Here is a 15021-nt window from a genome sequence, read left to right as displayed (position 1 = left end):
AAAACATGTGAAGTTTGGGGCAGATCAGACATTGTATGCCCGAGTTACAACAACTTCCTGTTTCATGGCGAAACATCGAACTTTGCCAGGCCGCCACGGACACGCCTTTCAGCGAAAACTCTAGATCTTCGCAATTTAACATCTCAAAGGCCTTTAGATTAGATTGACCAAATATGATGTTGATCTGATTAAAGCTCTATGAGGAGTTCGTTAAAGTACAACATGTGGAAATGGCAAAAACTGCCAAAATTTTGTAGAGAAAATTCAAAATATCTCACTTCCTGTTGGGTTTACAAACTTTGCACCCAGGGCTTTTTTGTAGGTATTGGGCTGTTACATCTGTCTACCGAATTTCATAACTGTACGTGAAACGTAGCACGAAGGGCGCTTAATTGAAATTTTGTAGGTGGCGCTATCGAGCCATTTTGCCACACCTAATTCTGAAACCCATATCAGATGTAAATTTTCACCACTTCTGAGGCGTGTGCAAAGTTTCATGAGTTTTTGAGAACGTTTAGGCCCTCAAAAAATGCGATTCATTTTGGAGAAGAAGAATAATTGGCTGAGCAATTCCAATAGGGCCCTAACTAGCAAAACTAGTTTAAGTAGCCAAAAAAAAAAAAAAAAAAAACTAATGTATAAAAGGTCATGGGTAAAGAGCTCAACTAAAGCAAACGCTGATCTCCTCAATGGTGACATCAAACCAAACATTTTCGGTAAAACATCAACATATAAACTTCTGTTAATTCTCAATAAGATCTTGTGTAGAAATAAAGTTAAACTGGTCAGTAATAAGTATAGTAATGTGTAATGGCTGGAAAACAGTTGTATTTCTTGTGTTTATGTTCTTTTTTTTCCGTTTTTGTTCCTCTTTTCAGTGGTTCTGCTTGTTAACAGCAGGTGTTCATCATTAATGCTCAATCATCACTTACATATTAACTTAATTATCTCACTGCAACACAGCCAATGAGAAGGAGGTTTCCACATACTTTTGGCCATTCCAGTCATGACTGCTGCATCAAACAGCCAGTTGAGGAATAACTGTCAGTCTAATGTTTTAAACCTTGTGTTTTTGTACATTTCAGTAATAAGATGTTGGTAATCAATAATAATAGTAAAAAGGTTATTATAAATATTTTTGTATAGTAAGCAAAGTTTCAAGGAGCCGATAAAAGAGAATAGAAATTTGGAAGGTTTTTGAAACATAAATAATGTGATAAACTGTGATATATATATATCACAGTTTATCACATTATTTATGTTTCAAAAACCTTCCAAATTTCTATTCTCTTTTATTTTAAAAACGTCATCAGAATGATATTTGATAAAAAATAAAAATCACTGTGCTTGACATGCACAATAAGTCTAAAAGTTGGCATAAAAAACTTTCCCATGACCTTTCTTTTAATTACAGACAGCAAGACATGACACGCTCCTCTTGAACATACAAAAATAATGCACAAGTTCCAGTAAAAGGGGTGGCTCACCTTACCCCACCCTCCCTACAGTACATACTTGCATACTGATTTCTGGGTGAGGAAACTTCCTTCCTTCCCTAATCCGAAGGGAAGCTGTGGTGTTGCACAGCTGTCAATTTTCAAGAAGTACATGTTTCCTTATCCTTTTCATGTTGTTCCCCCAAGTGTTTGCTAACATATGTACTTAATATCCTGATATAGCCTACCAGATTAACTTGCATCTGATCTGAACTGGACAGACACTTCCTAAAGCATTTTATGACCCTCCCTGCATCCCAATGTGCATACTATCCACCCTATCCGCCCCAAATAGTATTGAATATTACTAGTGTCACATTCTATTTAGGATGGATAGTATGCACATTGAGACGCAAGCTTTGTGTTATTTCATTTCTTGAGAACTACAGCAAACTACAGTGACTCAAATAGCTCAAAATACACAGTTTTGAAACCATGATTCGCACTGACACACTGAGTAAGATCTAATGTCTGTGTTTTGTTTTCCTGCCAGCTTTAATTTTACATTTTTGACATTCAAAATGGACATTTAAAACATTTTTGAAACAAAAAGTGTCTTATTTTTGTGAGAGCAAGTCATGGTTTCATATACAAAGTAATTCAATAGATTTACACACAAAAACAAAGTAACTATAGCAACAAAAGAGCACGATACAAACAGATTTATGGATTTGATTTTCTGCTTTAACAATGCAGAAATGTTTTCTGAAAACACCTGCAATTTCTGAGAGAATAGCAACTCTACAATACTCAGGGGTCAAAAGCTCAACTAAAACAACCACCAACCTCCATGATAACCTCAAACGAAACATCTAAACCTCTGTTAATTCTCAGTAAGAGCGTCTGTAGACGTGTGACAGAAATAAAGTCAGTCTGGTTAGTAATAAGTGAAGCTGGTAATGCTGTTTGTGGAGATGTTTAATCAGATCTTCAGAGATTTAATCTTCAGTTCATCTAAGGCTGTGGCTGAAGAAAGTTAATTTGTGTTTTTATTTCTCTTTCTTTCAGTGTTTGTTCACAGCAGGTGTTTGAATGATTGAAAGAATGTTTCAGGAACATTATACTAACCTTTAAATAACATTCTACTAACATTAAGGAAACTGGACATTTTCTGTTCTTGGAATGTTACAAATCAACGTTCCTACAATGTTGAATTTTAAATCAAAATTAAGTTGAAAAAACGTTTGAGGAACGTTATACCTTATAAAAATGTTCCTGGAACGTCAAGAAAACTGGACGTTTTTAATATTCCCAGAACCAACACTGAATTTTTAGAGAACGTTCTTATAACAAAATTCTGTTAGCTGGGTATAACTACAGTTTCCATTATGTAATTTATTGAGTAATGGACTACAATACAAGTAATCTACCCAGCACTGACTCATATAGTTACTGTTGTATTAATGTGGAATGGGAATTCTGTACAGTGTGTGTATTGCAGAGGTGTCCAATCCATCCAGCCCAAACACACCTGCCTGGAAGCTTCCAGTAATCCTGAAGACCTTGATTAGCTGGTTCAGGTGTGTTAAATTAGGGTTGGAGCTCAACTCTGTGGGACAGTGGCCTTCAGGAGCAGGAGTGAACACCCCTAGTATATTGCATGTTACAGATGTGTGGTTCTTATTCATAAATAAAAATGGTTTTAGGAAACTCTACAGAAAGAGGAAGTACCTCTATGTTTTAGTATGTCTGGTCCTTTTAATAAATTATAAATAAATTATGAGCTTAATTGTCTTAGTAATTTCCTTTATTCTCACTATTTTATTTTTTTTCTCTGTTTTATGGGACTTTTTAGTAGCTTATTTTCTAATGTTTCTAAAATCAGAATATGTTGCCTGTCACCACTGTTGAGATTCACAGGCTGATTCTTGATGTCTGTGTGTGCCTGAAATAAATTTTTTCTTCTTTTTTTGATCAGAACAACTTTTTGAGAAATACCTTTGAATTATGTAGAAAAAGCTGATCTTCTGCTATAATCAATAATGTAAAGCTAGCTCAGAGATTGGGCTCTAAATGAGTTCAAGACAAATAATGATTATGTGAAAACACAAACACAACCTGATCACCTTTTCTCTTTGCTTTTCTGGCTGTTATAACTCAGTTACAGCAGTCCAAACAAAATCTAACATTACAAAGAAAAGGGTCAAGAGCCCAACTAAAGCTAACACTCATCTCCATGATGGTAACTTAAAATTGTGAATTTCTCCTTTGATTCTGCTTGTTAACAGCAGATCACCTTCCTGACACATTTAATGTGTTAAAATCATAACACAATGAATGTGTCAAAATGAACACAAGTCATCCACCGATGAAGAAAGCACAAACTTGTTTAACGGCTTGCGGAGTGATGTAGCAGCAATGTGATTGGATGATAGTTTAACACATGTTGTGTTGGACACAGTGTTGTTTCTCTCTTTCTCTCTCTCTCTCTACACATGATCAACTTAAATTGACACAAAAATGTGTTAAAATACCCATAACACAAAAAATGTGTTATTAATTAACACATCCTTTTTGAGAGTGTATTTCCTGAAATACCTACTTTTTTATTTCCTTCTGCTAACCTGTCATTATCTCATGAAGGTCCACCCCCTTCTCTAGGATATAAAGTAGGCACTGAAACACATTAATTCATTCACCTCCTGGTCAAAGATGGATCTTCAACTCTCAGTTTTTCTTTTTTTCATTCTATTCACTGGAGGTACAAAGACAAATGATGTTTTTTTTTTTTTTTTTTTTATTGCATACAAATGCAGATCATTGGATCTCAATCACTGTCTCTGTTTTATCACTACAGGACACTCTCTCAGCTGTTATGAGTGCATCAGTGTGACGGGTTCTTGTGCAGATCAAACAGTAACAACATGTCCCAGTGGATCTTCTCATTGCATGAGTTCAACAGTAGTAACGCCAATTGGTAAGTCCAGCAGTGAAGTATATTTAAATGTATTTATAAGATTTATGATTGCAAGCATAGAATTTTATATACAGATATATATACTACTTAATTCATTTTTCCACTCAGATTTTTATGTAAATAATATAATTTGTAATGAAAAATGTTTAAAATTAGAAAAAATGCTCAGTTTTAAGCATTTTCACAAGTGGTCTTAGACTTTCAGCCCTTTTATATGGCAATTTTTGTCTTTTCTTATGTTTTGCCGCTGTGATTAGAAAGACAAACACTTTCTTTTTCCTTGTGCAGTCATTCCTTTATCATTCATGTTTTTAGGAGACAATACTACTGAAGTAAAGTTTAAAGGTTGTGCTCCATCATTTTCCTGTCTATACCCAAGCTTCAGCAGTGCAGACGTCTCTTTTTTCTGCTGTAACACAGACCTTTGTAATGCCAAAAATGCAGGTATTGTACTTTACTGACCAAAAAGAACTATTTTCTATATAGTAAACACTCATTTTACATCCATAGGACATTCAGTCAGGGAAGAAAATGTAGGAATAATTGAATAGAATGGCTGTTGCTTCATAGATGTTTTATTTTGTACAGAGCTTTCTGGAGATTCCAGTTCTAATGTCGTCAATGTCCCCAATGTCCCCAACATCCCTAACTTCCCCAATTTCCCCAATGTCCCCAACATCCCTAACTTCCCCAATTTCCCCAATATCCCCAATGTCTCCAACGTCCCAAATGGAAAGAAATGTTACTATTGTTCTGGGAACAGCTGCTCAAACATAATGGACTGTTCAGGGACTGAAGACCGCTGCTTTACAGCAACAGGTAAGAATCTGGAAAAAGAAAATGATTAAAGTCATTATTTTTGTCTCTTCATCATTGGTGGGTCTTATTTTTGAGCACTTGATACAGATCACATATACTAATGTCCAGCTTAGACTGACTCAACTTCTGTTCTCTTTCTTTTCATCAGTGGCTTATGGAGGCCAGTCAGTTGTTGCAAAAAGCTGTCTCTCTAAAGCAGTTTGTGATGCCGCAACATCGAATCCTAATGTTGCGAGCGTCTCATGTTGTGAGGGGAACCTGTGTAACGGTGCTCAGAGTGTCTCCCAGAGCTTCCTGTTCCTCTGCTGTTCTCTGCTCTCCTACTTCCTGCTGCACTGAATCCAGCAGCTCTTCATCCTACAATCAGACACACTGTACTGAATATAGAGCTTGTATTTTCTCTGAACTATCTTTGGTGTTCTGATGTGATGAACTGAAAAGTATACTGGAAATCGCAGGAAATGGTACGTCATCAGCTTGTTTCTGGTTTATATTTAATAAAGCTTGTCAAGTTGAAAAGATATCTGATATACTGCAATAAAGTGATCATAAAAGTAAATATTTTATTAGAACATGATTTAATTCTGCACTTGCAACATCCTTTTTTCCTTTTGGAACTGTTAAAAAAAATGTAATAGTTATTTCAATAAAATGTCAACTGCATTTAGCATCATTTATCAGCAGGTGGCAGCAGATGATATTCTGGACCAAAATAACACTCTTGCTTTCAGCTCAATGCATTTTTCTAAATTGTGCTGTATTGATATGCTGTCATATGAAATGAAAGTTATGATAGTCTTTTCTACATTATTGTGACATATATCCATGTGAAACGTCTTCTGGAATAAGAAAAAAAAGTAGGGTGGGACTTGATTTTTTCCAGGAATTGATTGGATGGTTGTGGATTGCTATTGGTGGATCTATAGTAAATGACAGGTTGTTCACAGAAGTAAACAGGTCATCAGAGAAGAGATGTTGCTGCAAAAGAGAAATTATTTTCACTAAAGATTGAGTACACATTAATTTTTTTTAAAAAATGATGATGTGCACAAATAAATCTGCAAATTTCTATTAAAAAAAAAATAATGGCCAATTTTCATTTCATGGTGACTTTTAAGTGTTAAGAAACAGTTTTATGAAGCTTAGTATCATCAATGCATGAATTAGTGATGGATTTATTTTTTGTCATGGCTGTTCACAGCATGCTGGGACCTCAAATGATCCAGAATGCAGCAGAACAATCAGTTTTCAATGAGCAAAGAGAGTTTACTTCTGCTTCTGTTGTCTGTCTTGTTACTGTTTTTGAACTACAAATGGACCAAATCCTCAATGCATGAAAGTGCCCTAGTGAAAAACAAGTGTACTTAAATGTATTCAACTGTAGGCTACTTGCAGATAATGATAATAAAATATTAATGAAATAAAAGGCAACTTGAGTGTAATAATTTAATATTAGTGAGAATAAACATTATGACTTGTTTCTTAAAAGATTTGTTCACTTCAGAATGAAAATTTCCTGATAATTTACTCAACCCCATGTCATCTAAGACGTCTTTCTTTCTTCAGTCAAAATGAAATTAAGGTTTTTGAGGAAAACATGCCAGGATTATTCTCCTTATAGTGGACTGGGGTTCAATGTGTTGAAGGTTCAAACGTCAGTTTCAGTGCAGCTTCAAAGAGCTCTACATGATCCCAGACGAGGAATAAGGGTCTTATCTAGAGAAACGATCTGTCATTTTATTAAAAAAATAAATAAAAATGTATATACTTTTTAGCCACAAATGTTCATCTTGCTCTGCTCTACGATCCGCACACATGAGGTAATCACGTTACAAAGGTCACGCTTGATAGGCGGAAGTACAGATCCAGTGTCTACAAAGCAAACGTACAAAGATTCAGCTAAACACCCTTTACAAAAAAGATAAAACAATGATATCAGACGATTTTGAAGTTGGAGGAAAAAATTAGATGAAGTTTTTCCCCCTAATGCAGCACTTCCGCCTACGTCATGCGTGACCTTTCAACGTAACGCATGGCGCATCGTAGAGCAGTGTAAGACAAGCATTTGTGGTTAAAAAGTTTATACATTTTTACTTATTTTTTTTTAAATGACCGATTGTTTTGCTAGATAAGAGCTTTATTCCTCGTCTGGGATGATGTAGACATTTGGTCTGACATTTGGTCCTTCAACCTGTTGAACCCCAGTGAAGTCCACTATATGGAGAAAAATCCTGGAAAGTTTTCCTCAAAATCCTTAATTTCTTTTCGACTGAAGAAAGAAAGACATGAACATCTTGGATGACATAGAAGTGAGTAAATTATCAGGAAATTTTAATTCAGAAGTGAACTAATCCTTTAACACACTTAAGTGTCACTTAATAAACTTTTGCCTTGCTTTAAAGTACTTATTTGACATGAGGGTGAGTAATTAATGACATTTTTAATTTTAATTTTTGGGTGAACTAACCCTTTAAGCTATACAACCTGTCCTGTCCAACCTGTCACACTATTGTTGAGATTTTCACCAGCAACACCTGTTCTTTGAGCTGATCAGCAAGAATGTCACTTTTCGACATAACATTTAATGCTTTTAAAATCAAGATGCTCTAGGACACCTAAGCACACGTTTGGGAGACATGCTGTGCATTACTGCTTGCTAAGCAAAATCTGATTGAAAACGTGACTGTCTGATTTGTTCTTTGGTCTTGTGTCAGATTTTATCTGAGTTTGCATGTGGATAACCCTGTAAGAAAACTGGTTTCTCAATTACAGTACATTACATCTGAATGTTAGTCACACCTTAACATTCTTTATGTAACTCCAGAGGTGTAAAGTACTCAAGCAATTTTACTTGATTACTGTACTTAAGTATTATTTTTGGGGATTTTTACTTTTACTTAATTACATTTTTTAAGAAAAAAAAAGTACTTTTTACTCCTTACAATTTTATTTACAGTCAAAAAGTACTTATTTTTTGGAGATCACTTAATTCTATTTTCCCTTGCTATTACCAAACCAATTGAATTGTGCTGATGCCCAGTTTATTTTAAATGCTATTTATTCTGCCAATGAGATTCGTTTTCACATTCCATGAAATTGGTCAGACATGTTCATTGGTCCTTTGGAAGTGACGTCATGTCACATCAATTACCACAATGCACAGCACCTTGACCTCAAAGAATATACACTAACAAGAAGCGACACTCAATAGAACGTTCCATTGCAACACCTGCGCCCAGCAGCGGCCCTGCATTTCCGCCATTTTGTGGTGAAAGTGACTTGGCAGTAGTTTCTATGGAAATATCAGCTGGTTTGGGAAAAAAAGAAAAAAAAAAAAAAAAGCTGAAATCCAACCTGAATGATGACAACACAGAATAAAATACTATCACTAGTGATCTTCAAATCCTTTTTACAGTTTATTTTACACACTTTGTTTTTAAGTCTTCTACTTTTTTCACAAAACCTTTTTGCTCTCTAGAAACCCAGTCAGTTTGGGTTAAAATTCTTTAAAAGTCTTATAAACACTGAATTATTACTAACATATAAAATTAAATTAAGGACATGCATCAGAAAAATTGGGAATGTTGGACAATAAATATATGAATATAACAGCTTGATTTTGCAGTGTTGTCTAATGTCCATTAAAGCAAAAGTGTCCAAAAGTGTGAATTATGCGATAACGGACACAGCAATGCATCATGTGTTATAAGATCATTATGTTTGTAGTGTGATCCATTAAAACATCTAATATAGCCTATTTCAGTTCAGACCTACTGAGACTATTATAACTATTATTCCACTAGGTGTGAAATAAAACTGTTCGATGCAAATATGATGATCTTAAATGTATTAATTATTAATTTACTATTAATAAATGTGTAAAGTTGCATAAAATGGAAATACTCAAAGTAGGCTAACTACGTTACCTCAGATAGTTGAATGGTTGGATTCCACAACTGGTAAAATACAAAACCCGATTCCAAAAAAGTTGGGACACTGTACAAATTGTGAATAACAACAGAATGCAATGATGTGGAAGTTTCAAATTTCAATATTTTATTCAGAATACAACATAGATGACATATCAAATGTTTAAACTGAGAAAATGTATCATTTTAAGGGAAAAATAAGTTTTTGTCCATCCAAACCTTAATGTCCTCTAAACAAGCTAGCAAAGAGGACACTGAATCAGTACCTGTTTTTAAAGGTGCCCTAGATTCAAAAATTGAATTTATCTCGGCATAGTTAAATAACAATAGTTCAGTACATGGAAATGGCATACAGTGAGTCTTAAACTCCATTGTTTCCTCCTTCTTATATAAATCTCATTTGTTTAAAAGACCTCCGAAGAACAGGCGAATCTCAACATAACACCGACTGTTATGTAACAGTCGGGGTGTACGCCCCCAATATTTGCATATGCCAGCCCATGTTCCCAACATTATGAAAGGCATTAGACAAGGGCAGCCAGTATTAACGTCTGGATCTGTGCAGAGCTGAATCAACAGCCTAGGTAAGCAAGCAAGGACAATAGCGAAAAAAGGCAGATGGAGCAATAATAACTGACATGATCCATGATATCATGATATTTTTAGTGATATTTGTAAATTGTCTTTCTAAATGTTTCGTTAGCATGTTGCTAATGTACTGTTAAATGGGGTTAAAGTTACCATCGTTTCTTACTGTATTCACAGAGTCAATAGCCGTCGCTATTTTCATTTTTAAACACTTGCAGTCTGTATAATTCATAAACACAACTTCATTCTTTATAAATCTCTCCAACAGTGTAGCATTAGCCATTAGCCACAGAGCACAGGCTCAAACTCATTCAGAATCAATGTAAACATCAAAATAAACACTGTACTTACGCAATTAGACATGTTGCATGACAAACACTTTGTAAAGATCCATTTTGAGGGTTATATTAGCTGTTTGAACTTTTTTTTATGTTGTTTAAGGCAAGTGCGAGCTCCGTGGGCGTGGAGCACCAGATTTAAAGGGCCACACACCCTGAATCGGCTCATTTCCAATTATGCCCCAAAATAGGCAGTTAAAAAAATGAATTAAAAAAAATCGATGGGGTATTTTGAGCTGAAACTTCACAGACACATTCAGGGGACACCTTAGACTTATATTACATCTTTTTAAAAAAAGTTCTAGGGCACCTTTAATGGAAAATAGATCTGAGTGTCATCAGCATAAATGTGACATGAAACTTTATGGGACTCAAAAATTAAACAAAGAAGGAGTAAATATAGAGAAAATAAGATTGGACCCAGAATTGAGCCCTGGGGCACCCCACAAGTGACGGGAACTGAGCTTGATGAAATTCTCCAATTTCCACCAAAAAATTCCTGTTTGTGAGATATGATGCAAACCATTAATGCAACATCACGAATGCCAACTTCAAGGTCTAATTTCTTTAACAGGATACGATGATCCACAGTATCAATGGTGTACAGTAGAGGTAATTTACTACCCTCAAAAGTGCAGACTCAGTACTGTGTTTAGCTCTGAAGCCAGACTGAAAAGGATCCAGAATGTTGTTAGAGATTAAGTAGGGGGAAATTTGATTTAAGGACTACAACAATCTTCTTTCCAGGTTGGTGACATCACAAACCCCAGAATTTACATAAACCCTGTCCCTGAGAACACACACTAAAGGGGGTGAGGCCATGTTGGGCTGCTTTAGAGAAGAGGAAGAGTTGTTGTAGTAGAGTGTTGTTACCATGCCATCATTTTCAGCTGGACTGCTTCACAAACGAGGGTCAATTTAACACTGGATTTGCACAAAAGATTAACATGACAGCACATGCTAGTCGATGAGTTGAATAAACTCCACAGCAACTACATAAAGATTGAGATTCTCCAGCTTTGTTGTGGTTGAACAACCGAAGCGCAAGATGTTAAAGCTCCGCCCTCTTCTGGAAAAGGGGCCGGGAGTAGCAGCTCATTTGCATTTAAAGGGACACACAAGAAAACAAGAAAAAGGTGTTTTTGCTCACACCCAAATAGGGGCAAATTTAACAAGCTATAATAAATGATCTGTGAGGTTTTGAGCTGAAACTTCACAGACACATTCTGGAGACACCAGAAACTTCACCACATTACTTCATTATCTTGTGAAAAGGGCATTAATAGCTCCTCTTTAACATTAGTTTATTAGTTAGTATGTAGTTGATGTTCATTTTAACATTTACTAATGCATGGTTAAAATCAAAAGTTGTTTTTGTTAATATTATTTAATGAACCTGAGCAACATGAACTAACAATAATGTTGTATTTTTATTAGCTAACACTTTCACTATATTTGAACCTCACTGTATAAAAGAGGAGATTTTGTTTGTATTTTCTTTTCTCCTTTGCAATTGTTGTTGAGTCAATACATTATTGGAAAGACAAGCATTTTCTACTTTGACATTTATATGAATACGTTTTCCATACAGTAGTTTAACTGGTCATTCCTGTATCTTTTATGTCTTTCAGTCAACAGTATACAGTGAAGAAGAAAAGTTATGCTTTATCAGTTGCGTGACCAAGTGAGTCACTCAACCTCTGCATTGAAAAAGTCTTTAGCACAGAACTGTGTAACACCCAAGATGCTCCAGGTACTTTTCTTTACAGTACTTTACACTCAACACTTTAGATAACATTTAACAAGAAAAAAATAAGGATGAAATCTGATGTTTTATCAGTGATTATGACATCAGCCGAAATGGAATGTTGCTTTACAGGCAGATGGGTTAGTTCTGCCATTAAGTACTTATCCTCATGTGATCCCAAACCCGTATGACCTTCGTTCATCTTCGGAACACAAAGTGAGATATTTTTAAAGAAATCTGAGAGTTTCTGAACTACACATAGGCAGTAACGTCATTGCACCTTTGACATCCAGAAAAGTAATAATGACCGTTAAAATAGTCAACATGACTGCAGTCGTTCAACATTAATGTTATGAAGAGATGAGAATACATTTTGTGTGCAAAAACAAAACAAAAATAATGACTTTATTTAACAATTTGAACTTGTCATATGCAGTTGACACAGTGCAGCGCTTCCATGTTTATGGCTGAAGACAGACTCATTATTGGCCAGCTCCTGTGTCAGCATCACATGCATGCGTCATGCTGCTAAATGTAGTAACAATTATTTAAATAATTTATAAGCAGGTGGCATATGATATTTTGATATTTTGTACAGTGGCGGAGCTAGGATTTTTTCATAGGGGTGGCCAGGCAGGGGCCGGCAACCAGTCTGGGGTGGCACAGAAATCTTCATCATTTCAACATAAAAATGAGTCTGACTATAAAGTACTGAACTGTGCCTACAACACAACTGAGTACAGTTCATTTGCACTTAATTAATTGAGAATTTTTTTTTTTTTTTTTTTTTTTTTTGCGTTCCTCACTTGCAGGCATATTAATAAAGTGGCTCAAGCTATAGCTAAATTTCAACTTGTTCAGTCAGCTTGTTCTGGTTCTCAAAACCCCTAATAACTTGTTCTCCATTGTTGCATATCCATGGATGAGACATGCAGATAACCACATACTGTACTTCAAAGATTATTCTGTTTCAAAAATTAACCAAAAAGTAAACACTAAATTTCAAACTTTCCATATTGTCAAAATAAATAATTGCAACAGTTCTATCATACCTAAATTAAACTCAGAACAAAGACAAAAAATGTGTTCTCTTTTGAATTCCCATTTGCTGATGCGGAAGTCAACAGCACATAAATGCCAGAATGTAAAATTAATTATTTTATGCATTTAAAAGTAACTTTTGTTTGTACTTTATAAATGATTGCAAAATTAGCATCTTCTAAAACAAATGCACAGTTCTCACATTTATTTATGCATTAAAAACTTACATATCAGTTTGTGCCTTATATTGTGATCTGGCATAGCAGAATATTTTAGTCCAGAGACATGTGACGCATATATCTCAAATAGGCCTACATACATGCATACACAGTTCTAATGCAGCTTTAATCGCCTTTTTGGTTATTTCATGACTTAGCTAATAGATGACAGAACGTCTCGGTTACGTATGTAACCCTCGTTCCCTGAAGGAGGGAACGGAGACGTACGTCAGTAGTGACCGACGAATTGGGATATCGCTTAGAGAGCCCTATCAGCTTCGTGTGAACTAAAACAAGCCAATGGAATTGGCGTGTGATATTTGCATAATGTGCACCGCCTCCGACAGGTGTATATAAATAGGAAGCAGATGCAATCGCACTCTGTTTTTCGCTGAGGAGACAACTGGTGTCCGCACATCAGCGAGGGTACAGAAACTCGTCGGTCATGTTGGGCGGCTAGAGCTCGCGCTGAGCACTGGAAGGGGTTTCGTAACTGTGGCGCTTTAGTTGGGATCCCAATTCGTCGGTCACTACTGACGTACGTCTCCGTTTCCTCCTTCAGGGAACGAGGGTTACATACGTAACCGAGACGTTCCCTTTCAGTCGGTCACGTTCGACGTACGTCAGTAGTGACCGACGAATTGGGATCCCAACTAAAGCGCCACAGTTACGAAACCCCTTCCAGTGCTCAACGCGAGCTCTAGCCGCCCATAGCACTGGAGGAATGGAGAAGGGGGCGAGCTCACACCGAGAAGTTTACTGCTGTTTTACCTAATACCCACTAAGTAAACTAGACTACACTGGGGAAGCGAACCCGTAAGGGACGCTGCGGAGACCACTACCTACCCAGTGGGGGAGGAATTTACGTGGGAATACACATACACATATGGAGTCCCTGGGATGGCTCCACCTGGGTAGGGGGAGACTCATCTGACAGGTGACAGCAGAGCTGGCTCTGCTAAGGGAAAGACATGGACTCGCCGTAGGGAGTTTTAAACCGTGGACAATTACACATATGGGACCGCTCACGTAGAGGAGTCACGACATATGGACCCCAGCCAACAGACAGCGTCAGCGACGGATGTAGGCCTGGCATCAGACACTCCGCAATGTCCGAGCCGAAGGGGGAGGCGGAGGAACTCGACAGGGTTCGCCAAGCGGGGAACACGACTGGAGTCAAAAATATGCACGCATCCGGCCCAGGGGGCGGGAATGGCATTGCAAGCCGACACTTAGAGTACATGGGAAGATACCGGCTCTACACGAAGGCTATAGAATCTAGCGAACGTGTTAGGTGTCGCCCAGCCCGCAGCTCTACAGATATCTGTCAGCGAGGCGCCATGAGCCAGCGCCCAGGAAGAGGCCACCCCTCTGGTGGAGTGGGCTCTCAACCCGAGCGGGCAAGGCACGCCCTGGGATTCGTACGCCAAGGCGATGGCATCCACTATCCAGTGGGCAATCCTCTGCTTGGAGACAGCCTTTCCCTTCTGCTGGCCTCCGTAACAGACAAAGAGCTGATCTGAGGTCCTGAAGCTTCGCGTTCTGTCCACGTACACACGCAGAGCGCAGACGGGACAGAGCAAAGCTAGGGCTGGGTCTGCCTCCTCCGAAGGCAGCGCTTGCAGGTTCACTACCTGATCTCTGAAGGGAGTGGTAGGAACCTTGGGCACATATCCAGGCCGGGGTCTCAGGATGACGTGAGAATCACCGGGCCCAAATTCTAGGCACGATTCGTCGACCGAAAATGCATGCAGATCCCCTACCCTCTTAAGGGAAGCCAATGCAACCAGAAGGACAGTTTTAAGAGACATTACTTTCAGGTCGACTGATTGCAAAGGCTCAAAGGGATGACCCCGGAGAGCTGTGAGAACCAGGGTCAGATCCCAAGAGGGTACGGAGAAAGGGCGAGGAGGATTCAGTCTCCTTGC

The 15021-nt window shown here is 37.4% G+C and overlaps 1 protein-coding gene across 1 annotated transcript; it reads left to right on the top strand.

Moving 5' to 3' along the window:
* Nucleotides 1-4143: 4143 nt before the first annotated feature.
* LOC125261157 (urokinase plasminogen activator surface receptor-like) lies at nucleotides 4144-6656 on the top strand. Its single transcript, XM_048179763.1, has 5 exons — nucleotides 4144-4197; nucleotides 4294-4413; nucleotides 4729-4857; nucleotides 5002-5232; nucleotides 5381-6656. Exons 1-5 carry the CDS (start codon nucleotides 4149-4151, stop codon nucleotides 5569-5571), a joined length of 720 nt encoding a protein of 239 aa, XP_048035720.1. The 5' UTR covers nucleotides 4144-4148; the 3' UTR covers nucleotides 5572-6656.
* The last annotated feature ends 8365 nt before the right edge of the window (nucleotides 6657-15021 follow it).

The sequence above is a fragment of the Megalobrama amblycephala genome, unplaced genomic scaffold, assembly GCF_018812025.1.
Source record: "Megalobrama amblycephala isolate DHTTF-2021 unplaced genomic scaffold, ASM1881202v1 scaffold338, whole genome shotgun sequence".
NCBI classification, from domain to species: domain Eukaryota; kingdom Metazoa; phylum Chordata; class Actinopteri; order Cypriniformes; family Xenocyprididae; genus Megalobrama; species Megalobrama amblycephala.
Note: the sequence above shows the minus strand (reverse complement) of the source record. Positions and strands in the feature narration are given on the sequence as shown.